Source organism: Hemitrygon akajei, chromosome 6 (assembly GCF_048418815.1).
Source record: "Hemitrygon akajei chromosome 6, sHemAka1.3, whole genome shotgun sequence".
Lineage (NCBI taxonomy): Eukaryota > Metazoa > Chordata > Chondrichthyes > Myliobatiformes > Dasyatidae > Hemitrygon > Hemitrygon akajei.
Genome location: NC_133129.1, coordinates 95,091,257 through 95,119,097, shown reverse-complemented (window position 1 = coordinate 95,119,097; position 27,841 = coordinate 95,091,257). Strand labels below are relative to the sequence as shown.

Sequence of the window (27,841 nt, the reverse complement as noted above, 5' to 3'; positions counted from 1 at the left end):
TGCAGCTTGAGGGAAACCAGGCATTTAAAGACACTGTCAGGCAGAACAGGGAGGAGGGTGGGTACAGCGACAGAGATGGAAAAGAGCAGGCAGGGGAGGGTGATGCAGGACCATGGAAAGGGATGGGAGATATGAAGAGAGAGGAAGTGGATGGAGGAAGAGAGAGACAGACAGAGGGGGCAGAAGATGGTGAGGAGATACAGAAAGGAGAGGTTTAGAGAGAGAGTAATGGTAATGGGGAGATATGGGAAAAGGAGGGGTGAAGGAGCTGGATATAATGGAGGGAGAACAGAGATATACAAAGCAAGAGAGGGCAGGGGCGACAAAGAGAGGGATGGAGAGGCAGAGAGGAAGAAAGAATATACAGCAAAATGAGGGGGGAGGTGATGGAGGAAGATAAAGAGATTTATAGGGAGGAAAAGGGAGAGTGGGGAGTGAGAGGAAGCCAGGGACAGAAGAGGGATCGGGAGAGAAAGGGAACGCAGAATAGAGATGGGGGGAGGGGAAGGAGAGAGAGCCCAAGGAAAAAGGAATGGGGGATGGACGGGGGGTGGGAAATCACTGAGGGAGATCCAGATAGTATGGACAGATAAGAGAAGGGCATGCAGTCGAGAGGAGCGGGGGTGGGGGATAACGGATGCGGCAGGGGGGGAGAGAGGGAGAGGGAGGCGGATACTGTCGGAGACGGGGACTGTGACAGAGGGGCTGACTGATGAACAGTGTGGTTTCCAGCTCCGGCTGGCTGGCTGCCCGCCCCTGGCGTGAGGAGCCGGGCCTGCGGACGGGCGGGCTGAGCGCTTTCTCTGCAGGGGCCTGCGGGAACCGCAGACTGCAGCGGCGAGAAGGCGAACGGGGGGATCGGAAGACCGGGAGGTATGGAGGGGAGCTGGCGGGGTGGGGAGAGAGGAGTGGTGAGGGTGAGGGATGGCAGGAAGGGGGTGACTGGACGGAGGGAAAGGAGAGGGGGTGGGGCGGTATGGCAGGAAGGGCGTGACAGGATGGGGGGGAGAAGGAGGGGGGTAGGGGAGAGTTGTGAGTGGGTGTTGAAGATGCAGGAAGTATTGAGAGTTGGGGAAATTTTGATCGGGGACCGGGTGAGTTAGATTGTGGGGGGTGGGGGGGGTGGAGTTAGAGTGGAGCAGTAGAACGGGTAGGGAGTGGGCACTGAGGGTGTGGACATTGTGGAAAAGAGTGTGGGGAAGGGGAAGAGGTAGGGAGAGGAGCCAGGGAAGGGATTTCAGTGGTGGGGTAGTAAGTAAGGATGGGAATTGAGGGAAGTGAAGATTGTGGGGAGAGTGGAGGCAGGGGAGTGGGGTAAGGAGGTGAGGTTGAGAGGTGTGAAGGAAGTAGGGAGTGGCAAGAGTGAAACTGAGGGCTGGGGAGGTGGTGATCAATGGTGAGGAGGGAGAATGAGAGGTTTGGAGAGGGAGGCTAATTGGAGCCTAAGGGAGAGGGAAACAGGGACAGGAGGAGGTGAGTGCAGGGAGGGGCAGCAGGGTGTGTGACAGGGCACCAGGACGGGAGAGAGGGAGAAAGGGGAACACGAGTAGTAACGTTGGCTGGTTGGAGCCCGGCCTTGAGGGTGAAGGACCGGAATATGTCAGGGTGTGTGGAGAGGGGATCACGAGGGCACACTACACAGCGGGTGCTTTACTGACCTTGCCTGGTACCCAGGAGGGCGTGGGGAAGGGTGATGCAATGCGCCCGGAAGGTGTTCAGACATAGGAATCAGCTGCTTGTGACTGCACGTGCCTGGGTACCAGGCAAGGTGAGTAACACACCAACTGTGGGAGCTTAATGTGGATGAACAGCTCGCCAGTCACCTTGTCCCAAGCATCATTTTGTCTCTGTGTGGTTTAATTTACGAATGGGGCAATTAATTGATTTTTCGCGGTCAACGGAGGTCGTTGTGACTTCAGGCCATTCCACTATGGAAGTACCACACCGGATGCGGCTACCTCACCCTCAACGTAATGAATTCCTTCCAGAGACACGGATGCTGGAAAAGCACACAAAATGCTGGAGGCACTCAGCAGGTCAGGCAGCACCTATGGAAATGAATAAACAGTTCACATTTCAGGCCCAGACCTTTCATCAGGACTGAAAAGGAACGGTGGGGGGGGGGGGGGGGGGGGGGTGCAGATGAGGAAGGAGTACAAGCTGGCCAGTGATAGGGGAGACCAGCTGAAGGGGAAGGTGGGTGGGTGGAAAAGGAGGGGTGAAGTAAGAAGCTGAAAGGAGATAGGAAAAGTAAAGAACTGAAGAAGAAGGAATTTGATAGGGGAGGAGAGTGGGCCATGCAATAAAGGCCCACCCACCCCCACTTACCTTTCCCTTCACCGGGTCTCACCTATCACTTGCCAGCTTGTACTTATTTCCCGCCCTCCACACACCTTCATATTCTTCCCTATCCTGCTGAAGGGTCTCAGTCTGAAATGTCAACTGGTTATTCTCCTTCATAGATGCTGCTAAATTCCTTTGCTATGACTCTCCCCTCTCCCCCCCCCAGTTTATCGTTCACATTCCTGAAATCGCTTCTTATATTAGAATATATAAAATATATAAGCAATGTGGTAATGTTAAGACTTATCGAGGCATTGGTCAGACCAGTATTGTGAGTGGCCTTCGGTTTCTTGATCCCTCTATGTCAGAAAGGATGTGCTGGCATTGGCGAGGCCTCGGAGGAGGTTCGTGAGAATGATCCTGGGGATGGAAGGGTTAACGTATGAGGAGCATTTGATGTCTCTGGGCCTGTACTCGCTGGTGTTTAGAAGAATGGTGGGGGGGGGGGGATCCTCATTGAAACCTATCGAATAACAAAAGGCCTAGATAGAGTGGATGTGGAAAGGATGATTCCTTCAAAGGGCACAGCCTCAGTATACAAGGATGTTTCTTTAGAATAGAGATGAGGAATTTCTTCAGCTAGAGAGTGGTGAATCTGTGGAATTTATTGCCACAGATGGTTGTGAAGGCCAAGTCATGGAGTATATTTAGAGGTTGAAAGATTCTTGATTAATAAGGGCATCAAAGTTGTGGGAAGAAGACAGACAAATGGGGTTGAAAGGAATAATGAATCAGCTATGATGGAATGGTGGAAACAGACTTGATGGGCAGAATGGCCTAAATCTGCTTCTCTGTCATGTGATCTTATACCTTGCTGCCGAGTTTGGTGTGATCATACCTCTTTGACTACTCTCACACATCTCCCCCGCTACATAAATGGGAAGCTGTTGTAGCACGAGTAGCTTGGAGGCCTGTCCCAAGACACAAGCAATTACCTGTATACTGGGGGCTCTCGCGGCATGTGTCTGGAAATCCGTCCCCGAAGGCATGGTGGCAGTGACAGAAGGACCCCACCTCCTTGAGGGCAGTAAGGAATAAACAATAAATGCTGGTCTTAGCCAGCGCCAACGCCTGAAAAATAACGCCCGACTGGAAAGGTCGTCAGCGACTCAGATACCAGCCACTCAGTCACCTTGTTCCCGAGCCTCCCAGCTCTGCATATTCTGTGATTGATCAGTTTCCCCAGGGATCTGACTCACAGCCTCTGTCCCCACCCTCCCACCTGCCTCACTGCGCTATCCTGTCACACATCCTGCTTCGGGATAGTGACGGGAATTCGGCAAGACCGGGAGACTGATGGATTTGGAACATCTCCAATCCAAATTCTGCATTTGGTTTGCGGGAATTCTGTAGCTGAGAGAGGAGAGGAGCGGGCTTTATTTTTGAACGAAGAGTGTTCCTTGCACGGGTCAAAGTTGGACAGCCTTTGGGGGGAGGTTGCAGGATCATAACATGGAAGTCTGCCCTATGGCCCAACCCATTCATGGTGTCCCTCTGAATTTGTCCCATTTTCCGTGTTTTGCACATACCAAGGAGCAACATTATGTGCCATATACATTAGGAATATGGTACATATATATATATAAACACATATATTAGGACTGTGGTATTTTGGTCAGAGCATGACAGGTGACAAAAACAACAATGGTCAACAATTATAAGGAATTATATAAAAGTAAAGTTGGAGTTAAAAGTATGGATATGGATAAAATTGGCATAAATACTAAATCCCAGCACATATTTACAATGAAAACCTCATTATAAAATGTAGTTAAAAGTGGTGTTTACAGCACAGTACAGATGGGGTTAATAGAGATGGGTGTGGGGGCTAACTAGAATGGTAGATCATATTAATTGCCTGGTGGTAGAAAGTTTTAAGATGGCAAAAAGTTTTTTTTTTAAATAGCCTTGTAGCGTTTTCCAGAAGTGAGCTTTTGGAAAAAGCAGCTTGCAGGTTGGGTGGTGTCCGTATTGATTTTTCCTGCCTGCTTTTTTTATCTTGGACACAGACAAGTCCTGCAGTGATGGCAGACTGCAGCCAATGACCTTTTCTGCTGACCTGACAGTTGGCTGTAGTTTTCATATACTGTGAGAAAATGCTGCATCAAACCAGGCAGTAATAGCTGATGTGAGGATGCTGTCTATGACAGCAGTGTAGAACTGCACCAGTATGCTCAAAGTAAGTTTATTATCAAACTATAGCTATGTCACTATGTACTACCCTGAGATTCATTGTCTTGTGGGCAGGCGCAGTAAGTATAGAGTCAATGAAAAACTGCACTCAACAAAGGCGGACGAACAACCAATGTTTAAAAGACAACAGACTGTGCAAGTACAGAAAAAAAGAAAATAAATAAACAAGCAATAAATGTCAAGATTATGAGTTGTAGGGCCCTTAAAGGTCAGTCTATTGGTTGTGGAAGCAGTTCAGATTTGAGGTGAGTGATGCTGTCATCTAAGGTTCAAGAGCCTGATGATTTAACTGTTTGGGGGAAAGTGGAATTTTACCAATTGCCACATATCCCTGTGTACTATCTCCCTATTGTGACACAATCTGCCACAACCGCTACATTTATGAAGCATTTGGGAGGACACCCTGAAGGATTGGGTCCTAATGTGGGTAGATGAGCAAAAAGACTGGCCTAAACCTGATGGGCTGAAGGGCGTTTCTCTGTGATCTGTGACCTGAGGTGCATTGTCCTTTGTTTAAGGTGTCAGTGTGGCAGCCCGATCTGTATGCAGACCACCTTCTGGGTGAAGAGGTTGTCCCTCAGGTCCCCTTTTAACCCCTTCCCATCTCATCTCAAGCCTATGCCCACCATTTCTTGAATCCCTAACCCCCTAGGAAGAAGACAGTGTGTGTTCACCCTACCTACTTGAAAAACAAAGTCAAAGTAAATGAACAATATTATCAAAGTATGCATGTTGTCATTGGAGAGAGTCCAGAGGAGTTTCACAAGGATGATTCCAGGAATGAAGCGGTTAACGTATGAGGAGCGTTTGGCGGCCTTGGACATGTACACACTGAATGTGGGGGGATCTCATTGAAACCTCCCAAACTTTGAAAGGTCTAGATTGGGTGGAAGCGGAGAGGATATTTCCTATGGTGGTGGTATCCAGAACTAGAAGGCACAGCTCAGAATTGAGGGCTAACCTTTTAGAACAGAGGTGAGGAGGATTTTTTTTTTTAGCCAGCACGTAGTGAATCTGTGGAATGCTCTGCCACAGACTGCGGTGGAGGCCAAGTCTGTTGGTAGAGTTAAAATGCAAGTTGATAGTTTCCTGATCGGTCAGGTCATCAAAGGATATGGATAGAAGACAGGTGTATGGAATTGAGTGGGATCTGGGATCAGCCATGATGGAATGACGGAGCAGATTCGATGGGCTGAATGGCCTAATTCTGTTCCTATGACTTATGGTCTTGTATGTCACCATATACTGTCATGAGATTCATTATCTTGCAGGAACTCACAGGAAAATAAAGAAATTCAGTAGAATTTATGAAAATTATACACAAAGTTGGAGAAACAGCCAATGTGCAAAAGAAGACAGATACTGCAAAAAAAAACAAACAAATAAATAAATAATACTGAGAACATGAGTTGTAGATGATTTAAAAATGAATCTGTAGGTTGTGGAATCAGTTCAGTGATGTGATGAGTGAAGTTATTCACGCTAGTTGATGGTTGTAGGGAAATGAGTGGGTTAACTTAATGAGCGCTAGATAGCTCGTCTTGTACTCGCTGGAGTTTAGAAGAATGACGGGATCTCAGTGAAACCTATCAAATGTTGAAAGGTCTACATAGAGTGGACATGGAGAAGATGTTTTCTATAGTATCAGAGTCTAGTGCCAGAGGGTGCAGCCTCTGAATACAAGGACGTCCCTTTAGAACAGAGATGAGGAGGAATTTCTTAAGTCAGAGGGTGGTGAATATGTGGAATTTATTGCCATGGACAGCTATGGAGGTCATCATTGGGTATATTTAAAGTGGAGGTTGATAGGTTCTCAATTAGTGCCAAAGGTTATGGGGAGAAGCCAGCAGAATGGAGTTGAGAGGTGTTTAAATCAGCCATGATAGAATGATGGAACAGAGTTGATTGGCTGAAAGACCTAATTTTGCTCCTATGTCTTATGGTCTTAATAACTTTTCCTGAACCTGGTGGAGTGGGAACTAAGGCTTCTGTATCTCCTGCCTGTAGTAGTAGTGAGAAGAGCTTAGCCTGGATTTGTGGGTGGGTCCTTGATGATGGATGCTGCTTTCAAATGGCAGCACTCCTTGTAAATGTACTCAGTGGTGGTGGGGGTGGGGGATTTGCCTGTGACGGACTATAACAAGTAGAATTTTCCATTGCTGGGCATTGGTGTTTCTATAGCAGACCGTGATGCAGTCCGGCAGGATACTCTGCACTGTGCATTTATAGATGTTCGTCAAAGAGGCTGCAGTTTACCGGGGATAGGGCGGCCAACACCAGTGAACTCCCTCCTTGCCTCAGTGGCTCTCTGGCTGAAGAAATTTGCTCATGACCTCGGTTTTCCACAAGGTCAAGGCAGCTTGGCAACCCTTGGCCTCCAAAGCATTACACACACAAAATGCTGGAGGAACTCAGCAGGTCAGGCAGCATCTACGGAAATGACTTAACAGTTGACATTTCGGGTCGAGATCTTTCTTCAGGAATGGGGAAGATGCCAGAATAAAAAGGTGGGGGGGGAGGGGAAGGGAAAAGAGGATAGCTAGAAGGTGATAGGTGAGGCCAGGTGGGTGGGAAAGGTAAAGGGCTGGAGAGGAAGTAATCTGACAGGAGAGGAAAGTGGACCTCCTCTCCTCTCCATCTTAGCTGTTGACAATCTGTCGTTGTGGTATAATTGCTTCTGTCTCCTTAGACTGGGGATTGCCAAACTTTTTAATGGCATGGACAAATACAATTAACCAAGGGGACCATGGATTGCAGGTTGGGGGCCCCTGCCTTAGACCGATGGTCACTCCTTCCTCTTTGAGGGTGAGGCCCTCCTGCAGTTACTCTCCTGTTGGCCTCCCATCATTATTACTAGGGAAGAAAAGGGGAGGGGGTTAAGATATATATTTATCTCAACATGGTGACGGGCTTAGGTAAAAGCAGTGCCTGATCTTGATGGACCTTCAGTCATTGTACTGATCTTGAAAGTGTACAGAAGAGCTACCTCCTTCCTGGATCAGAGTCAGAATCAGGTTTAATGTCACTGGCATGGGTTATGAATTTGTTGTTTTGCAGCAGCATAGAGCAAAGCATAATAATAATTATAAATTATATTAAGAAATATCATCATTATGTGCCTTTTCATATGACATAGGTGATCACGGTCTTTCCATGACCATGACTGTTCTTGGCAATTTTTCTACAGAAGTGGTTTGCCATTGTTTTCTTCTGGGCGGTGTCTTTACAGGACGGGTGACCCCACCCATTATCAACATTCCTCAGAGACTGTCTGCCTGGTGTCAGTGGTCACATAACCGGGACTTGTAATATGCATCACCTGCTCCCTTGGCTTCACATGACCCTGACTAGGGGATAAACAGGTGCTACACTTTGCCCAGGGGTAACCTGCAGCCTAACGGAGGGAAGGAGCGCCTTACACCTCCCTTGGTAAAGACCCTGCCATTCTTAGAAATGCACAGTGCCTAGAAAAAGTATTCAATGTCCTCCTCCCAGCCCCTGGAAGTTTTCATATTTAATTGTTTTACAGATTTGACTCACGGTAGATCTAATTTGACTCTTTTTGACACTGGTCAATAGAAAAGCTCTTTCATGTCAAAGTGAAAGCAATCTCTACAAATTGATCTAAATTAATTACAAATACAAAACACAAAAGAATCGATTGCATAAGTATTCACCCCTTTCAAGTTAGTAGTTAGTAGCTACACCTCCATTACAGCCTTGAGTCTGTGTGGATAGGCCTCTATCAGCTTTGCACATCTGGGCACTGCCATGTTTCCCCATTCTTCTTTACAAAGCTGCTCAAGCTCTGTAAGATTGTATGGGGATCGTGAGCGAACGGCCCTTTTCAAGTCCAGCCACAAATTCGCAATTAGGTTGAAGTCTGGACCCCGACTTGGCCCCTCCAGGACTTGAACTTTGTTTTTAAGCCATTACTGGCTTAAAATCTTTGGCTTTATGCTTGGGGTCATTGTCTTGCTGGAAAACAAATCTCCCAAGTCACAGTTCTCTTATAGACTGCATTAGGTTTTCCCTGTATTTTGCTGCATTCATTTTACCCTCTACCTTCACAAGCCTTCCAGGGCCTGCTACAGTGAAGCATCACGCTGTGGGGATGCTTCACGGTAGGGATGGTGTGTTTTTGATGATGTGCGGTGTTTGGCTTCAGTCTCCCACATGCCTTCTAGCAAACTCCAGCTGAGATTTCATGCGAGATTTTTTTTTAACAGTGGCTTTCTCTTTGCCACTCTCCCATAAAGCTGTGACTGGTGAAGCACCCGGGCAACAGTTGTTGTATGTACAGTCTCTCCCATCTCAGCTACTGAAGCTTGTAACTCCTGGTCTTGGGCCGCTTCCTCACCAGTCCCCTTCTTGCACAGTCACTCGGTTTTTGAGTATGGCTTGCTCTCGGCAGATTTACAGCTGTGCCATGTTCTTTCCATTTCTTGATGATTAACTTAACTGTACTCCAAGGAATATTCCATGACTTGGAGATGTTCATGTACTCATCTCCTGACTTGTGCTTTTCAATAACTTTATTTGTAGAGTTGCTTGGAGTGTTCTTTTGTCTTCATGGTGTAGTTTTTGCCAGGATACTGACTCACCAGCAGTTGGACCTTCCAGATCCAGATGTATTTTTACTGCAATCTATTGAAACACCTTAACTGCACACAGGTCTCCAAAAACAAATCTCCATTTAACTAATTGTGTGACTTCTAAAATCAGTGATGATTTGGTGTGTCACATTAAAAGGGGATGAATATATACAAAATCAATTATTTTGTTTTATTTTTGTAATTAATTTAGATAACTTTGTAGAGATGTTTTCACTTTGACATGAAGGAGTCTTTTTCTGTTGATCAGCATCAAAAAAAGCCAAATTATATCCACTGTGATTCAATGTTGCAAAACAATAAAACATGAAAACTTCCAAGGGGGGGGGGGTTAATACTTTTTATAGACATTGTATATATTAAATTAAAAAGGTAGTGTAAAAAGAGAGCAAAGTGATGTAGCTTACATGGATTCGTTGCCCGTTCAGAAACTTGATGGATGAGGGGGAAGAAATGATCCCTAAAATGCTGAGTACATGTTTTCAGACTCCTGTACCTCTTCTTTCATGGTAGCAGTGAGAAGGCCAAGGGATCTTGTCTCTGGCCCTGAGCAAGGGGCGAGGAGTACAAGGAAGATCCAGAGGAGGCTCACGGGAATGATCCCAAGGGTTGATGTGCGAGGAGTGTCTGACATCTCTGGAAATGTACAAACGTAGTTGATGGAGTTCGGAAGGATGAGGGGGAATCTACTGAAAGTCGTGGATAGAGTGGAAGCGGAGAGGATAATTCCATTGGTAGGAGAGTCTTGGATCTGAGAGCACAGCGTTAGAATGAAAGGGTGTCCCTTTAGAACTGAGATGAGGAGGAGCTTCTTCAGCCAGAGGGTGGTGGAGTTAGTTGCCAGAGAAGGCTGTGGAGGACAAGTCGCTGGGTGTAGAAGGCAGAGATTGATAAGGCAGTTTAGGGATATAGGGAGAAAGCAGAAGAATGGGGTTGGATAAAAATCAGCCATAATTGAATGGTGGAACAGAATTGATTTGATGAATTGCCTACACTGCTCCTCACTCATGGTCTCAGTGTGGGTGAAAACATTGGAGGAACTCAACAGGTTGGGCTATAGGGGTACCAGCCAAAATGCTGGCTGTCCATTTCCCTCCACGGTTGCTATCTGACTCTCTGAATTTCTCCCACACTTTGTGTGTTGCTCCAGATCCCAGTGTCAGCAGACTCCTCTGTCCTCAATGTGGGTGGGTGGGAGCTGCCTGGTGGAGGATTTCGCACACACCCAGAGGGTCATGTTATTCAGTATTCAGCCCGCCCTTCCTGGTGAGCTTTTCCTACCCCAGTATCAGAATCAGGTTTAATATCATTGGCATATGTTGTGAAATTTGTTGTGAGACACAAGCCAAACTCTTTTTGACTCCAAACAATTGATTTATTGATTATTTCAGAATGTCACTCTGGTGCTTCCTGTTCCCTCCCCTTGCCCTTCCCCCTTTCCCAAACATGATTCCCCTCTCCTGGTCCCCTTCCCAATCTCAGTCCACAATAGAGACCCATCTCAGAATCAGGCTTATCACTCACACATGTCACAAAACTTGGTTTTGTTTTTGCAGCAGCAGTACAGTGCAACACATAAAATTATGTAAGAAGTGATGAAAAGTGTTCATGGATTCAGTGTCCATTTAGAAATCTGATGGCAGAGGGGAAGAAGCTGCTCCTAAATGATGATTCATTACTGAATGTGAGACTTCAGGCTCCTGTACCTCCTCCCCAATGGGAGCAATGCAAAGAGGGCATGTCACAAGATCACAAGACAAAGTAGCAGAAGTAGGCCATTTGGCCCATTGAGTCTGCTCCGCCACTCCACCATGAGCTAAACTATTCTCCCATCTAGTTCCTATTTCCGGCTTTTTCCCTGTATCCCTTGATACCCTGACTAATTAGATACCTATCAATCTCTTTCTTAAACACCCTCAATGATTGGCTTCCTTCTTGAGGCAGCACCTCTTGAAGCTGACCTGGATGCTGGGGAGGATTGTGCCTGTGATGGAGCTGACTGAGGTTCTAGCCCTCTGCAGCCTTCTGTGACCTTGCGCAGTGGCCCCTCCATACTGAGCAGTGATGCCACCAGTCAGAATGCTCTCCGCCAAACACCTAAGCAAGTTAGTAAGCATCTTTGGTAATATACCAATTCTCCTCATACCCCTAATGAAGTAGAGGCTGTTGGTGTGCTGCCTTCGTGATGGCATCAATATGTGGGTTCCCGGATAGATTCTCGGGGGAGGGGAAGATTATACTGGGTGGGGTATTAAAGTGGGATTAGACTGCAGGGTGTGATTTATTATATGTGGACGGTGGGTTGAGATGTGTTGAGTGTTTTGGATGTGGAGTTGAGGGGAGTGGGAAACATGCATACTGTTATTTCTCTCCCCTCTCCCCTCATATCTTTCTCTCCATCTCACTCTATCCTTGCCATCTTTTTTCTCTCTTTTTCCATGTTTTCCTCTCTGTCTCCCTCTCTCTCTCTATCTGTCTCCCTCTCTCTCTCTATCTGTCTCTCTCCTTATCTCTATCTGTCTCTCTCTATCTCTTCTTGCATCTCCGTACCCCCTCTTGTTGCACTTTTCAATATCACACTCTCTCCCTTGGTCTCTCTGCATGTATCTATCCCCTCTCTCCACCCCTCTCTCCGCGTGTTTCTTTGACTGTTCCTCTCTCCATCCCTCCCTTTTCTCCTATTCTCCCGAGTCTCTCCCCCACGCTCGCTCACTCTCTTTCTCTCTCAATGTTGTCCATCCTCTTTTGTATTTCCTCTGCAGGTTGGCTCCCGTGCTCCCAGCAATGGCGGCACCCAGGGTCCTCCTGCTGCTCCTCCTCATGACACTCACATTCAGCTCTGCGAAGGGTAAGTCTCCACCGCCTCCACTTTCCTCTGACAAGAACGCCCCAACCTTACCACATCTGCGGCACGCTCCGATACTCCCAAGCTCCCTGGAAATTGGAGGCTAATCTTTGGTAATCCTCCTTCTCAAACATAGAAGGATCAATCCATTGGAGAATAAGTCTCTGTTTAGTTTCAACGGAGACTCCGTTCATTCAAATACCTGGATATTAGAGGGGTAGCAAAGGTCAGATGGACTGGGAGCGAGGTGAGCCACCAACAATCCGCTGGAGAAACTCTGTGGGACCATAAGACCAGCAAAGGAGCTGAATTAGGCTACCTGCCCCATCAAGTCTGGTCCACCATTCCATCATGGCTCACTCCTCATTTCTCTCAACACCATTCTCCTTTAATCTTTGACACCCTTAAGAACCTATCAATATCCACCTCAAATATATCCAATAACTTTGACTCCACAGCTGTCTATGACAATGAATTCCAGATTCACCAACGTCTTGCTAAATAAATTCCTCCTCATCTCTGTTCTAAAGGAACATCCTTCTATTCTGAGGCTGTGGCCACTAGTCCTAGACTCACCCACCATAGGAAACATTCTCTCTACATTCACTTGGTCTAGGCCTTTCAATATTTGATAGATTTCAATGAGATCCTCCCTCATTCTTCTAAACTCCAGCGGGTACAGGACCAAAGCATTAAAATACTCCTCATATGTTAACCCCAAGTTTTGAGCAATATCTGTGGTAAGAAAAGAATTATTGACATGTTGGGTCAAAACTGTGCATCAGGGCATGGAGAGGCATGATGGCCCATTGTAAAGAGGTGAAATGAGGTGGTGAAAAAGGATTTTAAGGTGATTGGTGGACGGAGGAGGGGTTGTGAGATGTCAGCCAGGTAGTGCGAGGTAGGGGGGAAGGAGAGTGGGTGGAGTTGGGAGACATTGACAGATGAATGATGGATAGAGGCAGACAAAGAGGGGCAAAGAGGGCGAGAGAGAGGTTAAGAGGGAGAAAATACACGGAACGGATTAGAAGGGCCGAGATGGCCTGTTTCTGTGCTGTAATTGTTATGTGATTATTTGTTATATGGTTAACACAGACTGAGCGAGGAGGTGGGGGTGTGGCACCTCCTGCTGGAGGGAGATAGAATCCAGTGAGAGGTGTACGGCAATTGTTCGGGGGAGCAGTGGAGGGGAAAAGATCCTGTGTGGGACGTGTCTGGATGGACCCAGGACGGAGACAGAGATGAATGAAGGGCAGGGGCGGATGGGTGCCTGGCAAAGGAGACATAACTGGGAGGCTCAGAGGAGAATCAGAAGGTTGGGGGGAAGGGAGGAATAAAAGAAGGTAAGGGGCAAGCATTTTGAATGTTAATAGTTAAGTGATTCATCTTCTGATTGGCACTGTGCCGTGTCCATCAAGGTGACTGATGTATCATAGAATCATACATCATTGAAATAGACCCTTCAGCCCAATTTGTTTATGCCGACCACAGTGCCCTCTGAGTTAGCCCCATCTGCCTGCATTTGGTCTAACCATGCAGCAGCCAACTGCTGGAAGTACCCAGCAGGCTGGGCAGCGTCCATGGAGAGAGAAACAAAGTCAATGTTTCAGGTCTGACACTCTTCATTGGAGGTGAGAAAGAGAGAAATGAATTGGTTTAGGCAGAGTCACAAATGTAAAACCTATTATCAGAGTTCCCATACACAACTTTGAGATTCATTTCTTGTAGCCATTTGCTACAAAATAAAGAGATACACTAGAATTTTTGACAACATAAACAATGCCATGCAATATTTATTGCTTATTTATTATCATTATTATTATTTATTTCTTTTTGTACTTGCCCAGTTTTGTCTGTTGCACACTTGTTGAACACCCAATTTGGTGCAGTCTTTCATTGATTCTATTGCAGTTATTATTCTATGGATTTATTGAGATTGCTGCAGGAAAATGAATCTCAGGGTTGTATATGGTGACATATATGCATTTTGATAAACTTACTTTGAATTTGACCCAGTAACACAGTGGGAATGTGACACAGTGTGTGTGTAGCCCAGTGTGAGTGTGACTCTGTGTGTGTGTGTGTGTGTGTGTGTGTGTGACACAGTAAGGCTGTGATGCTGAGTGTGACACAGCATGTGACACTGAGTGTGAATCTGGGTGTGAGTGTGACCTCCTGTGTGATTGTGACACAGTATTAGTGTGATACACCAGTGTGTCACATTAGTGTCACACACAGAGCAGGACTCTATGTGTGAGAGTAACATTGGGTGTGAAACTGTATGAGTGTGAGATCTGTGTGAGTGTAACTCTGAGTTTGACTCTGTGTAAGTGTGACACAGGTGTGGTAGTGACACTGAGTGACTCTGGGTGTGAGTGTAGCCAGTGTATGTGGCCCAGTGCGAGTGTGATATCAGGTGTGAGTATGATACATGTGTGCATGGACCAGTGTGAGTGTGACCTGTGTGAGTGGACTCCAGGTGTGAGTATGATGCAGTGTGATTGTGATTCTGGGTTTTTGTGACACTTGTGTGAATGTGACACTGTGTGTATGACGCTGGGTGCAAGTGACAGTGTGCGTTTGACACTGTGAGTGTGACTCTGGGTATGAGCGTGGACACTATGAGTGTGCTCTGTGTGTGTGACCCAGTGTGAGCGTGACTTCGGGTGTGGGTATGGTGCAGTGTGAATGTTATACAGTACACCATGTGCGTGTGACTGAGTGTGAATGTGCCACAATGTGAGTGTAACTTTGGTGTGAATGTGGCTGGGTGTGAGTGTGACTCCGGGTACAAGTGTGACACAGTACCGCTTTCTCCACTGACATACCTGTGCCCCATTCCAGCGGGGCTCCAATGCAACACGCAGCAGAAGGAAGACATCGACGTGCCGAGTGGCTCCTGGGTCCTACTGCCCTGCCAGTTCAACTGGACAGGGGTGGTGCCCGAGGTGAAGCGGGCAAACTGGCTGAAGGACTCCGTGGTGGTGCACAACACAGACCCACAGCAGCAGAAGCAGCAGGACCGCATGTATGCGGACCGCACCTTCGTGGCCGCCAACTGGTTTGACAAGCGGGAGCCCCTGCTGAATCTGACCGGGCTCACTCTGAATGACACTGGCATCTACCAATGCAGGGTGTACACCGACCGGCCACAATTCTCCAGCATCTGTGGTACCATCAAGCTGACTGTCACTGGTGGGTCCCTCGGTGGCTTTTTGACTGTGGGAAGCATCTCATTCTGCACCTGGAGATGGCCGGAGGGGGGAGTTGATGGGGCAGAGGGGTGAGGAATGGGTGGGGGTTGTGAGGGAAGTGGTGGGAGTACAGGGGAGTGGTTAGTGGAAAGGTTGGTGGTGGAGAGTTTAGGAAAGGAGGGGATGGGGATGAGGAGAGTGTGGCTGGGTAATGAGGTCCCAGTGTAACCGTTGTTCTACCAACGAGGGTGAAGGGGAAGGGGTATCCCGAACCTCACCCTGTTTTCCTCATCTCCCCCACTCCAATCCCCATTTTCACTCCTCTATTTCCCCTCTTCCCTCACCCCTCTCTCTTTCCCTCCCTCCGTCATCCCTCCACACTCCCTTCCTTCCTCCATCCCCTCCTTCCTTCATCCCACTCCCTCACACTACCCCTTCCTCTCCCCCACCCAACCATCCCAGATCCTGCTTCACAGACTTCCCAGACTTTAACCCTTTGCCCCTCCCTCTCCCGATTCCCCACCCGTCCCTCAATCCTCTACGCTCCTCTCTGTCCTCTCCCCGGGTTTCACCTCATTTGCTCCCTTGCTGTTGGGGGAGGGTGGGTCTCCTGCAGTTTGGTTGAGAGCTGCCTCATCATGGGGGTAGACATTGGGGGTGGAGGGAGTGTGGACAGGTCGAGTGAGGTGGTGAGACTGTCTCTTGTTGTGCAGATGCTGCCAGTGTCATGTTTGGGTCCATTGTACTCCTCTTCATCGGCCTGGCACTTGGACCCTTCTTCAGCTGATGGGATCCGGAACAGAACGTGTCAGGTGTGTGGGGGTGGGCTGGCGTAGGGGGCGCGGCCTGAAGGTCTATGAAATTGCTTCTACCTTCCACCTCCCTGTCTCTCTCTCCTCATTTCTCTCCTCCCCCTCCCTCCCCAACCCTTGCCCCACAGGAACAGACTCTTCAGCCCTCAAAGTCTGTGCTGACCATGCTGCTAATCGAATGTAATCCCATCCTGCACGTGGTCTAGATCCCCTCAACCTCCTCCTGTTTAAATGCCTCTAAATATTGCCATTGTATGTTGCAGGGTTTACTGGTGTAACTCCATTTGTGTCTGACTTTACCTTACACTCTGAATTCAGTTAATGAATGATATTGATTAATGTGTCCAACAGGACTTTCATTTATATTTTCTAACAAATAGAATTTCCATTTTATAAGTAATTCGATCCGCAGTCTTGACAGAGTAGATGTTGAGATACTTCCACCAGTGGGAGAGTCTTGAACAAGGGGACAATGCTACAGGATTAGATGGTGATCATTTTGAAATTAGGTCTTCTATCAGAGGGTATTTGACCTCTGGAAGTGTCTGTCCCTGAGGGAGGACGAAGGCTGGATCAGTCGATATAATTACAATGAACAGAGATAAATATTTGGACAGGTCGAGGGATTGAGGTTTATGGGGGACAGGCTCAGAAGAGGAGTTTGTGATCGGCAAGAAAAGGCTGAGCAACCTTGAGAGGTCTAAATGGCCACATGGTGGCAATGGAGAGGTTCCAGCGGTCCCCAGGAGGTTCACAGGAATGATCGCAGGAATGAACGGGTTAGCATGTGGGGAGTGATTATAGACAGTAGGTGCAGGAGTAGGCCATTTGGCCCTTCGAGCCAGCACCGCCATTCAATGTGATCATGGTTGATCATCCACAATCAGTACCCCCGTTTCTGCCTTCTCCCCATATCCCTTGACTCCACTATCTTTAAGAGCTCTATCTAACTCTTCCTTGAAAGCATCCAGAGAATTAGCCTCCACTGCCTTCTGAGGCAGAGCATTCCATAGACCCACAACTCTCTGGGTGAAAAAGTATTTCCTCAACTCTGTTCTAAATGGCCTACCCGTCATTCTTAAACTGTGTCCTCTGGTTCGGGACTCCCCCAACATCGGGAACATGTTTCCTGCCTCTAGCGTGTCCAATTCCTTAATAATCTTATATGTTTCAATCAGATCCCCTCTCATCCTTCTAAATTCCAGTGTATACAAGCCCAGTCGCTCCAATCTTTTAACATATGACAGTCCCGCCATCCCGGGAATCAACCTCGTGAACCTACGCTGCACTCCCTCAATAGCAGGAATGTCCTTCCTCAAATTTGGAGACCAAAACTGAACACGATTCTCCAGGTGTGGTCTCACCAGGGCCCTGTATAGCTGCAGAAGGACCTCTTTGCTCCTATACTCAACTCCCCTTGTTATGAAGGCCAACATGCCATTAGCTTTCTTCACTGCCTGCTGTACCTGCATGCTTACTTTCAGTGACTGATGACTCTGTGCTCTTCGATCACAGCCCAGGTTCAGGGTTTTGACCCAAAAACATTGAGAATTCCTTTCCTCCCACAAATGCTGCTCATCCCTTATGGGGAGTGAGTGATGGCTCTGGACCAGAACTCACTGGAATGGGGGGCGGGGGGAGAGGTGGAAATCTTATTAGAACCTATTGAATATTGAAAGGTCTCATGGATATAAAGAGGGTGTTCCCTATAATGCCGTAGAATGCAAGGATGTCATTTTAGAGTCGAGGGGAGGAAGAATAGCTTTAGCCAGAGGGTGGTGAATTTGTTGAATTATTGGTACACATGGCTGTGGAGGCCAAGTCCTTGGATATATTTAAAGCTGAAATTGATAGAGTCTCAAAGGTTACAGGGAGAAGCCGGGAAAATGGTGTTGAGAGGTAATAAATCAGTCATGGTGGGATGACTCGAGCAGACTCGATGGGCCGAATAGCCTAATTTTGCTCCTAAGTGAAATGGTCCTGCTCGTGATTTTCTTTTTGCTTTCATCAGTATTCATTCTTTGGATCATAAATATTGCTCCCTAGCCATTATTGATTGCAGCTTGAGAAGGTGGAGGTGGAGGTGTGCTACCGTTGAATATTCATTTTCTGATCCTTAGGATTCTTCTGGGAGTCAGGAGTGACGAGCGGTCTTAACTCCAACGATTGTTTACTTTAAAGTACGAATAATGTACTTTAAGCAAATAAGCAAACTAAATAAAGAGCTGAGAGATGATGCTAAGAGGTAAATAAATGGCAAAGAAACTGAAGACAGAGATGGTGCCTCTGAAAAAGCCGTCACTTTTATCGTCAAGATAAGGAAAATTCCTAGGTAGATCTAACTAGTTAACAGGCTACATAATTAAAGCAATTACATCACGTGCGTGATGTGCCCATCATTAGCTGATTAAAAATTAGAAAGGCAATAAACCGCCAGTTTAACTGCTAAACTGCTTCCTGCTGGTAAGAGGGAACAAACCACCACATACTGTGAAAAATGCACGAGCCTGTTAGAAAGCACATGCGATCAAACTACGCCTTTAGTCTTACGTTAATTCATTTTTAGTATTTAAAAAAAACAGTGGTTTCCAACTGGTCGCCCCCCCCCCCCCCCCCGATTCTGTAAGAGACTCTGAATCTTCCGAATCCCTCATAGAATCAGATCTAAAAATTCAGAGGCAGAAGACACTTAAAGTATCAGAGTAAGCAAAAACGACTTCCCAAAAGCACTTTGAGTACTGCATCATGACTGGATGCATTTGGAATTTATATGAGATTGAGCCATTCTAGTAATAACTGCTTTTAAACAAACACAAAAGATGTAGATTATGATATTAATGTCCTATAAAATTATCCAATAATTATATTTATGCTTGAAGTCTTCCCACAGTTCTTGTCTTAATCTGGAGTCACTTTAGCTTGCTAGCAGTTGCTGGTGCGTATCCACTTACTTTTATCTTCTACGGTAACTGCTGAATTAGTAATTAACAATGCTTGACCTTCCCACCGAGTTCCCGGGAGTTCTTATGCGGTTTCTTGTTCCAGACCCACTCGCCAGGGATCAAGGCATGTCCTTCTTCCAATGGACCACTCCAAGCAGCAGAAGCCTGTTGAGAAGCAGACGTTAGTTTTACACAATAATCAATGAAACTATCCTACACAGCATGTATATCAGCCTCTCTGAGATCGGGAGCTCCTGGTAGTGACATAGGTCGCCTTGTCACCACTTCAGCTGGACTCAGTTTTGTTTTCTTGTTTGGGATTGCCTCGATGCTGCATAAAACCAAAGGTCTACAAGAAGGGTCAGAGCTGTCTCTATTTCCTGAGGAGGCTGAGATCCTTTAACATCTGCCGGACGATGCTGAGGATGTTCTACGAGGCTGTGGTGGCCAGTGCTATCATGTTTGCTGTTGTGTGCTGGGGCAGCAGGCTGAGGGTAGCAGACACCAACAGAATCAACAAACTCATTTGTAAGGCCAGTGATGTTGTGGGGGTGGAACTGGACTCTCTGACGGTGGTGTCTGAAAAGAAGATGCTGTCCAAGGTGCATGCCATCTTGGACAATGTCTCCCATCCACTCCATGATGTACTGGTTGGGCACAGGAGTACATTCAGCTAGAGACTCATTCCACCGAGATGCAACACTGAGCGTCATAGGAAGTCATTCCTGCCTGTGGCCATCAAACTTTACAACTCCTCCCTCGGAGTGTCAGACACCCTGAGCCAATAGGCTGGTCCTGGACTGGTTTCCACTTGGCATGATTAACTCATTATTATTTAATGGTTTTATATTGCTATATTTCTTCACTATTCTTGGTTGGTGCGGCTGTAACGAAACCCAGTTTCCCTCAGGATCAATAAAGTATGTCTGTCTGTCTGTCTTTCAACTTGCCCTGATGACTATGAATGATGTGAGCAATGTTCAATGTTCATCAGTCAACATAATTCTTAACAAACATTTCCAATGAAATGTCTTCCTTCATCAGAGTTGATATGGCATGTCAGTCCTCATCTAGGAGTTTAGTCCTTAAACAGACTTTTGGCTGTGTGTGTGGCAGTAGCTGTTCTCACTAGGATGGCATCCATCCATCTTGGAAAATTGCCCACTGATAGTAACACGTCTGAATATCTTTGGCACTTTGGTAGAGTAATGTAGTCCACCTGTAGATGCAGAAATGGACCAAGTGGGGCAGGAGAACTTAGCTGGGGTAGCTTCTCTGTTGAGCTGGTATTTGTTTTCTGGCACGTCATACATCTTCCAACTCTTTGTCGAGCTTGTATTGCACCACTTTTGGGTTCCACCACCATTGGGAGTATCTGTCAACCATCTTTTGCACTCCAATGTGAATCTGCTGTGCCAGGTAAGGAAGCAGCTCAGCTGGGGCTGATGTGCTTCATTTGAACTCTGATTTTGCGTTTCTCGAATATCTTGTATGTTCGTCTGTGACGCAGTGTTAACCTTGGTTCCCGTTATTGGGTTTTCTTCCATTTCTTCAATTTTCTTTATTCCTTCTCTCGCTGCTCATTTTGCAGTTTTATCTTTCCATGGGCTTTCCATTGTGGCCGTTTTAGAGTTACCATTACATTTTAATACTGTAACTTCAGATGGTAGTTGCATGACTTCCCTGACTTCTTGTACTAGTTCATTCTTGTCCAGAGCTCCCATGGCTGTAAGAAATCCTCTGTCTCCATAAATTTCCAAAGTCATGAACAACTCTGAAAGCGTACTGAGAATATGTAGATATTAGCTGATCTTCCTTCTGCTAGCTTCCAGGTTTCAGTTAAAGCTTTCAGTTCAGCCTGTGGTGCAGAGGTACCAGGAGCCATGTTTCCTGAGGCTATCCCTTCATTTTCAGTGACAACAGCCTAACCAACCATTCGAATTCCTCCCTCAATGGTTGAGGAGCTATCAGTGTACAGAATCAGAACTGGGCTCAGCAAAGACACTTGATGATAATTTGCATCTTCCTGGCACGTTATTGTTCTTGCACAGTCACGATTATCATTATCATCCATGTCCACTGACAGCAGTGTATATAAGCCATCGGACTTTTGCTCTACCACTGCAGATGAAGGTTGCATGACCAGGCCTTGTCACTTTTACAACCTTCTTAATGTCTCCATTACATCTGCAATTGTAGCCCGAAGTTGTGCCATCCAATCAACATTTTTGTTTCCTTGAGGTCGAGGGTTGAGTTTGCTGTTGCCCTTGTGGTGAAGTTGATTTCTTAGGCCAAGAAGATCTCACCCAATGTCCTGTTCTACCACATAATTTGCATATTCAGTTCCATTTGTTCTGCTGGTTAGCAAGTGGAGACCGTTGATCCCTCTGTATCAACCTTATTTGGACGTTGATATCCCGCTCCACTTGCTTGTACCAGTTCACTGCAGGAAACAGCAGTATTGTAACAATTTGCTTTTGTTACCTTCACCATTTTTGCAACATCTGGTTTCAAACCATCCATGAAAGTCAGCTTGAGAGGGCCACATATAGCCTCTTTGATAATCTTTGTTTATTCCTGGGACCCCTGAGTAACTGAGCCAAGTTATCCTATAGCGGCTTTCACGCTCAGAAACATCCTCTGAAGGCATATGTTTGCAGTTGGTCACTTTCTTCCAATCAATCTTGCTTGGGGCTTATACCTCTAACAATGCCCTAATTGCTTCACAACCAGCTGGTAAATTCTGTTTATCCTCTCCAATACAATCTTCAACTTGCCGAGTCAATTGTTTTAATTGTTGAGTTATTAGCATGGGAACTAAAAATTTGAAAGCCATCACACAGATGAAATCTGTATATACTATTAATTTGTTGAAGTTCAGCCCAAGTCTTTAAGCTACTCTTTTTAGGATGTGGAAATTCCTTGGACCATTTGTCAATTATTTTCTAGATCTGGTGGCTGATGACAAACCTCCTTTTTCCTTTCATACTCTCCATCGTCATTCTTGCGTGTTTTCACTATCTTAGTTTTTACTGGGTCAAGTCTTGCCGTGGCTGCAAGACCAATTACCTCATTATTGTACTGTCATCATCACTTGAGCCACTAGGGGTCTCTACTGAGTCAGTATCACTTTGCAGTTCCTTGGAGTTCCCAAGGCGGCGTCGTTTCTGAGGACTCGTCAGAGTCGGCTGCCTTTCAACATGATTGACGTCACAGTTAACACTGCCCACTGAGTTGGCTAAACTGCCCCCCCCCGGAGGTCCCCCAGATCCTGTGCAGATTTGCCTCATTTCACTTTGCAAATTTTAAATAGAGCTTCTGACTAATGGCATTCTTGGCCTGCTGGTTTTGCACCCACTCCATTAATGCAGAGATTTGCTTTTTTGGTTGATCAATTATCCTCTTCATACTGCTCTTTTAGAATGTTATGCATCTTTCCTTTTCATCTAATTGGTTTTCTCAATCAGTGTGTTTGCATTTTAAAGTATCTATTTGTTCTTGCCTTTATGCAGCTTACTTAAGGCCTTTAGCACCCAAGCTGCTTCTTAAGTTCCCGACCTTTTTGATCTTCCGGCATATCGTTTCAAGCCAATCTTCACTAGACTTAGCATCAATAGTACATTTCATAGTACGGTATCACGTTTATCTGCATTCCTTAAGTAACCTCTGAGATTGTAGTGAACTTTTCCCTCTCAGCTGGGAATTCAAGGGACCCACTAGTTTGTTTCAAAGCTTTGGTCATTGCATTAGTTTGATCTTTAAGGAGCACTCTTCATTTCTAGGCGTCAAAAATCTCACAACTCCATGGTGACTGTAATATCGGGTTACAACCAAACAAACATCTGTCCAATATTTTAAAGCTTCTGTCGGCCTCATGTCCGACAACCACATTGTGACTATAATATCAAACTCTGGTTTTCAATCATTTATACTGGCCTCACTCAGGTTGTACAACCACAAAAACGTTTGGTACAAATAAGTACAGACTCTGATCACTCTTAAACTCCCTTTAAACAGTATACCGGAGATATTTGTTCTTGGACAATTAAGGAATGGAGGAATATCTTATCTCCCAGCTGCACGCTTAAAGCTTCCTTTCTTCATTCACTTTTTTCTCTTCCAGGAGTCAGGAATGACGAGGAGTCTTCATTGTAAAGATAATTTATTTTTAAGTACAAGCAAACATACAAGTAGTAAACAAACAAAATAAAGAGCTGAGAAACAATGCTAAGATTTAAATGAACAGCAAAGAATGTGAAGATAAAAAGACGGCACCTCTGAAAAAGCCAGCAGTTTTATAGCCAAGCAAGGGAAAATTCCATAGATAGAAGTAAACTAGTCAAAAGGTTACACAATTACATCACATGGGTAATGTGCAAATACTTAGCCAATGAAAAATGAGAAAAGTGATACATTCCTAGTTTAGCTGCTATACTGCTTTCTGCCAGTGAGTGGGAATGAGCCACACATACTGTGAAAAATACAAGTTTGTTAGAAAGTACAAATGATTAAACTACAACTTTAGTCTCACATTAATTTCTCTTACAAAAAGCATTAAAAGCAGTGGTATCTAACACTGCCTTCTTGGCTTCTGCAGTCCTTCTGGTGAAGGCTCTCCCGCAGGGGGGATGTAGACTCTGTGTCGTAAACAGACAATATAGTTTTTCAAACTGAGATATAGTATTAAACTGGCAATTCATCCATACAGATACAGCACAGAATATGTGCTTTTGGCCCTTTGAACCATGTCGTTCAGCCATCCCCTGATTTGATCGTAGCCTAATCACAGGAAAATGTATAATGACCAATTAACCTACCAATCAGTAAGCCTTTGGACTGTGGGAGGAAACCGGAGCACCCGGAGGGAACCCACGTGGCCATGAAGAGAACGTACAACCTCCTTACAGGCAGTGGTGGGACTTGAACCTGGGTTGCCTGTACTGTAAAGTGTTGTGCTAAGCAATACACTACCATGCCACCCTTGCAACACACACAAAATGCTGGAGGAACTATGGAAGAAAACATTGACGATTTGGGCCGAGGCCCTTTATCAGGTCTGGGTCCAAAATGTCAACTGTTTATTAATTTCCATAGATGGTGCCTGACCTGCTGGGTTCCTCCAGCATTTTGAGTATGCTCTGCAGGGTGTATTGTTACAGTTGCACAGACAGTGCAGTGCAGGTTAAAATAAAGTTCAGTTCATCTTTGTCTTTGTTTTTCTTGGTTTATTATCATCACCATAGTACATGTCTGCTTACCTTTATGATTCAAGTTACTGCACATGACTGGCTGATTAAATGTTTGCAGAGATCAGGTGTACAGATGTACTCAGTAAAGTGGCCACTGAATGCATCTGGAGGATTAGTACAGATGGTCACATGGATATTGAGGGCGAATGGCCTTTTCCTGTACTGTGCAACTCCAAGACAGTTTTGAACATTCTTGTCCCTAATCCAACGGCAATAATCTTTATAACCCACATCCATCCCTTGTGAATAGTAAATCGGAGGATAATGTGGGGTTGGCATATTTATGAGCAAATATTATTGGTTAAAGCATGAATGATTCTTCTTCTTTTGGTTTCAGGTCTTGTACATATAATCTGAAGCAAGCACTTCAAAAGACAAGATGTTGTGTGCCTGTTCGTTTAGGAACTGATGCCAGAACTCCCCAACTCTAGTTAAAGTGAATCTTTGCATGTGACTTCTGCCTCACCATCCGTGTCCCACCCGTGTCTTCGCTGTGTCCTCATCCATTGCCCATTGTTTTTCCCACCTCTTCTCATTCAGGAAGGTGTCACTCAGGCTCTGTGTGTCTTCTGTGAACTTGGTCTCTGGGGTCCCCTATCAGACAACTGCAGGAGATAGGCAGGCAGACAGATGAACAGAGAGCAAGAGACAGATAACAGGAGAAAGAAAGGGAAGAGAGACAGATAGACAGACATAGAGAAAGAGAGTGTGACAATGGAGAAAGCGAGAACACAGAGAGAAACACAAACAGCTGACTGAGAGAGAGGGAGACTGAGAGAGAACAGAGAGAGGCAGATAGAGCTGACAGAAAGGGAGACAGTGACAGACAGATGATATACAGAGAAAGGGAGAGAGGCTGCAGAGAGAAAGAAAGACAGAGAGAGAAAAACAGAGATAGACAAAGGGAAAGAGAGGGAAACACTGCAAAAACAGATAAAAAAGAGAGAAAAAAACAGAAAAACAGATAGAAAGAGAAACAAAAAATGAGACGGAGAGAAAGACTGAAGGAGGGAGGAAGTGAGTGAGAGAGAGAGAAAGAGAGACATCTTTCTTGATCCAAGTGTGCAGTTGTGAGTGTGTGAGGGTTGGTGGTCAGTGGTTGGGTGGGGGGGGGGGGGGTTGCTGTCAGGGGTCTGTCAAACTGATGTCACAGTGTGTGTGTGAAGACCTTCCCACAGTGCCTCTCTCCTCTCTCTCAGCAAGGAGATGCTGGTGGTGGAGTCAGACCCCCATATCCCTTGTCTGGACCAGCTCTGAATCTGCAGTTGGTAAGTGGAGCTCGTGGAGAGTTTTGGCATGGGGGAGTCACCATATGAGAGAGATCAGTAACTCTCAGTTCTAATCCTGTTTATTAATTTAAAATGTAACTACTATCCCCTAAACCACTCATTGATTCTGTTTCTAATCTCCAATTCCACTTATTAACCATTAACCTCTGCAAGAAGTTCCTAGCCTTAACTACTAACTTTGTTCTTGCTCCTAACATTGAACTGTAAGTAATAACCATCATTATTGATCTCTAATGATGAATTTATGTACCCACCTCCAGCTGTCTGGATTTGACCACCATTCTGTAGCTATTAAGAAATTCTCTAATGATTCCTGGCCCAGATTCCCAGGATAGGACCACTAATCTTTATCCCAGTCACTAGTCAATTGTTACATTCACTAATAATACCAAAGCTAACCTCTAGTGCAAAGTCTTAATCACTAATTAATAACTAATCACTAGTATTAACCACTTACCACTAATTGAAACAATAACCATTGACTGTTATCTAACTCTAAAACTAACCCACTAAACCTCCAGCCTAAACACTACCACCCTTAACACCCAGCCAAGTTTAACCAGTAATTCCACCTGTTAACTTCAATTTTTTTTGTATATTATGGAAATTGAGGAGGGATTAAACAGAGAAGTGTACAGAAAAAGTCAGGATTAGCCATAGGATTAATTTACTTAGCTATGTTATGCTTGTTCTTCACATACTATAGAAGTTCTTAACCATGTCATTACTCATTAATCTCAATGTATCTGTCAGTTAACCTTCTCCACCAACAATCATAATTCCAACCAATGACATTGATCCTAACTAACAATAGTCCACTGGCCCTCAAATTGGCACAAATAAGCATTCAGCTCTGTATTGCTATGGAAGCCAAATGTTGACCTGATTTCCAGAAGAAATACTGGTGTTATTCAGGCATAACAACAATTTTGCTGAATCCCAGAGCATTTGTGGGAATGTCAACTCGCAAGCACCGTGACCTTAAGTAGGGTGTAGGTGCATTTTCTCCAGCATTGCAACTATGAGAACATGTAAGCTTTGAACCAGCCACCCAAGATCTGCTGTGTTGCTGAACCACAATGACATGGTTCCTTCTCTTCCGACCCCCCACCCCCCATTCACGATCAGTTGACTCCCGTACTTGGAATTGCCACTGGACACCGGTGGCTTCCACGATGACCTTTGCCCTCAGACACTTGGGATGACCAACACCTACCCTTAGTCGGGGTGGCAGACCAACACTGAGATCTGGGCTCTCAGGAGATCACCAGGGAACAGGATGCACGGACTGGCAGGAGGAACTCGTAGCTCCGAGTGTGATAAGCTACAAACGCCGAGAACACAATAGCCTTCTTGCAACCATTCATGCTTTTCTTTTTATTGTGTGTTTGGGAGGTGAGGTATACTGCGAGGTCACCCCTCGGTCAGTCAGACAGGGAACAGGCTACAATGGGCCTTTGGCACGTAAGAGAAAGTTTAGGACCATTCAGTCGGAGAAGAAGAGACATTGTCTCCTGAAGGTCACTGTTCAGATGCCAGACCTGCGTTCTTTTATTCATCTGGAATCTCATTCCTGGCCATTTCACTCTTCTGTTTATCGCAGAGTCACGGTGTTTAATTGTGAAAATTAGTAATGATTCTGAGCGTCCTTGAGGAGAGGCTCGTGAGCCGTTGAAACCCTGATGATTGTTAACCTTGCTCTTGTTACTGTTAATCCCTCGTTCATTACCCTGGTTTCTGTTGTCGTTCCTTTGGTGTTCACAGTCCCCAGTAGAGCCGTTGATGTCTGTTTCCCCCATTGGTGACACGTTGGTGATGTACAGTATGTTATTGAAACCCACCTCTCCATTGGTGTGTAGTTCAGTATATTTCTGGTGCCTCTGTCTTTCACGTGCACTCCCAATTGGAACCACTTCCATATCTCTGTCAGTGTGTCCCTGCTGTCACTCTCTCTCCCTCCCTGCCCCTGCTGCCCAATTCCATGTTGCCCATCTAATGAACTCACTGCTCTAAACGCAAGCCTTGGCCGCTAGGCAAAGGCAACTCCTGCTCCACTAACCTTGCTCACTAAAGCCCGCCCGCCCTCCCTCACTAATTGCATATGAAGCCACTAACTCCTGGTACCTTCAAGAGCTGTGGAACTGGATGGCGAAGGGCAGGGTGTGGGAGTGGTCTTGGCTGTTTCAGTCCGAACCCATTTTGCTAATCGGTGATCTTATTCCTGACCTATACGTGTTCTTGCATGCACTTTGAGAAAGAGACTCTTTTGTGACGCTGTTTGATGTGTTACTACTAACCACTGTGTCATGGCTACTGACTGCTCTTTCGCCGGTAGAATAAAGCTGTGTCTTATGCACCTTT

General features: G+C 45.8%; 2 protein-coding genes across 2 annotated transcripts in view; one reads left to right on the top strand and one right to left on the bottom strand.

The window, feature by feature from the left end:
- LOC140729301 (coxsackievirus and adenovirus receptor homolog) overlaps positions 1–19,000 on the bottom strand; it is a 78,175-nt gene extending 59,175 nt beyond the window's left edge. Inside the window, exon 1 of the mRNA XM_073048909.1 lies at positions 18,952–19,000. The gene's annotated coding sequence lies outside the window, so the exon portion shown is untranslated. The remainder of the gene's footprint in view (positions 1–18,951) is intronic.
- On the top strand, positions 681–27,841 carry LOC140729300 (uncharacterized). Its single transcript, XM_073048907.1, has 5 exons — positions 681–873; positions 11,912–11,997; positions 14,839–15,189; positions 15,902–16,000; positions 24,529–27,841. The coding sequence occupies exons 1-4, from the start codon at positions 713–715 to the stop codon at positions 15,973–15,975; spliced, it is 672 nt and encodes a 223-aa protein (XP_072905008.1). The 5' UTR covers positions 681–712; the 3' UTR covers positions 15,976–16,000; positions 24,529–27,841.

What these genes read in the sequence shown, in the direction of transcription:
- LOC140729300 (XM_073048907.1), top strand. Translation starts at nt 713, where the DNA reads ATGAACAGTGTGGTTTCCAGCTCCGGCTGGCTGGCTGCCCGCCCCTGG. An exon ending in GGGGATCGGAAGACCGGGAG is followed by an intron (nt 874 to 11,911) that starts GTATGGAGGGGA and finishes TTTCCTCTGCAG; the next exon opens with GTTGGCTCCCGTGCTCCCAG. An exon ending in CACATTCAGCTCTGCGAAGG is followed by an intron (nt 11,998 to 14,838) that starts GTAAGTCTCCAC and finishes GCCCCATTCCAG; the next exon opens with CGGGGCTCCAATGCAACACG.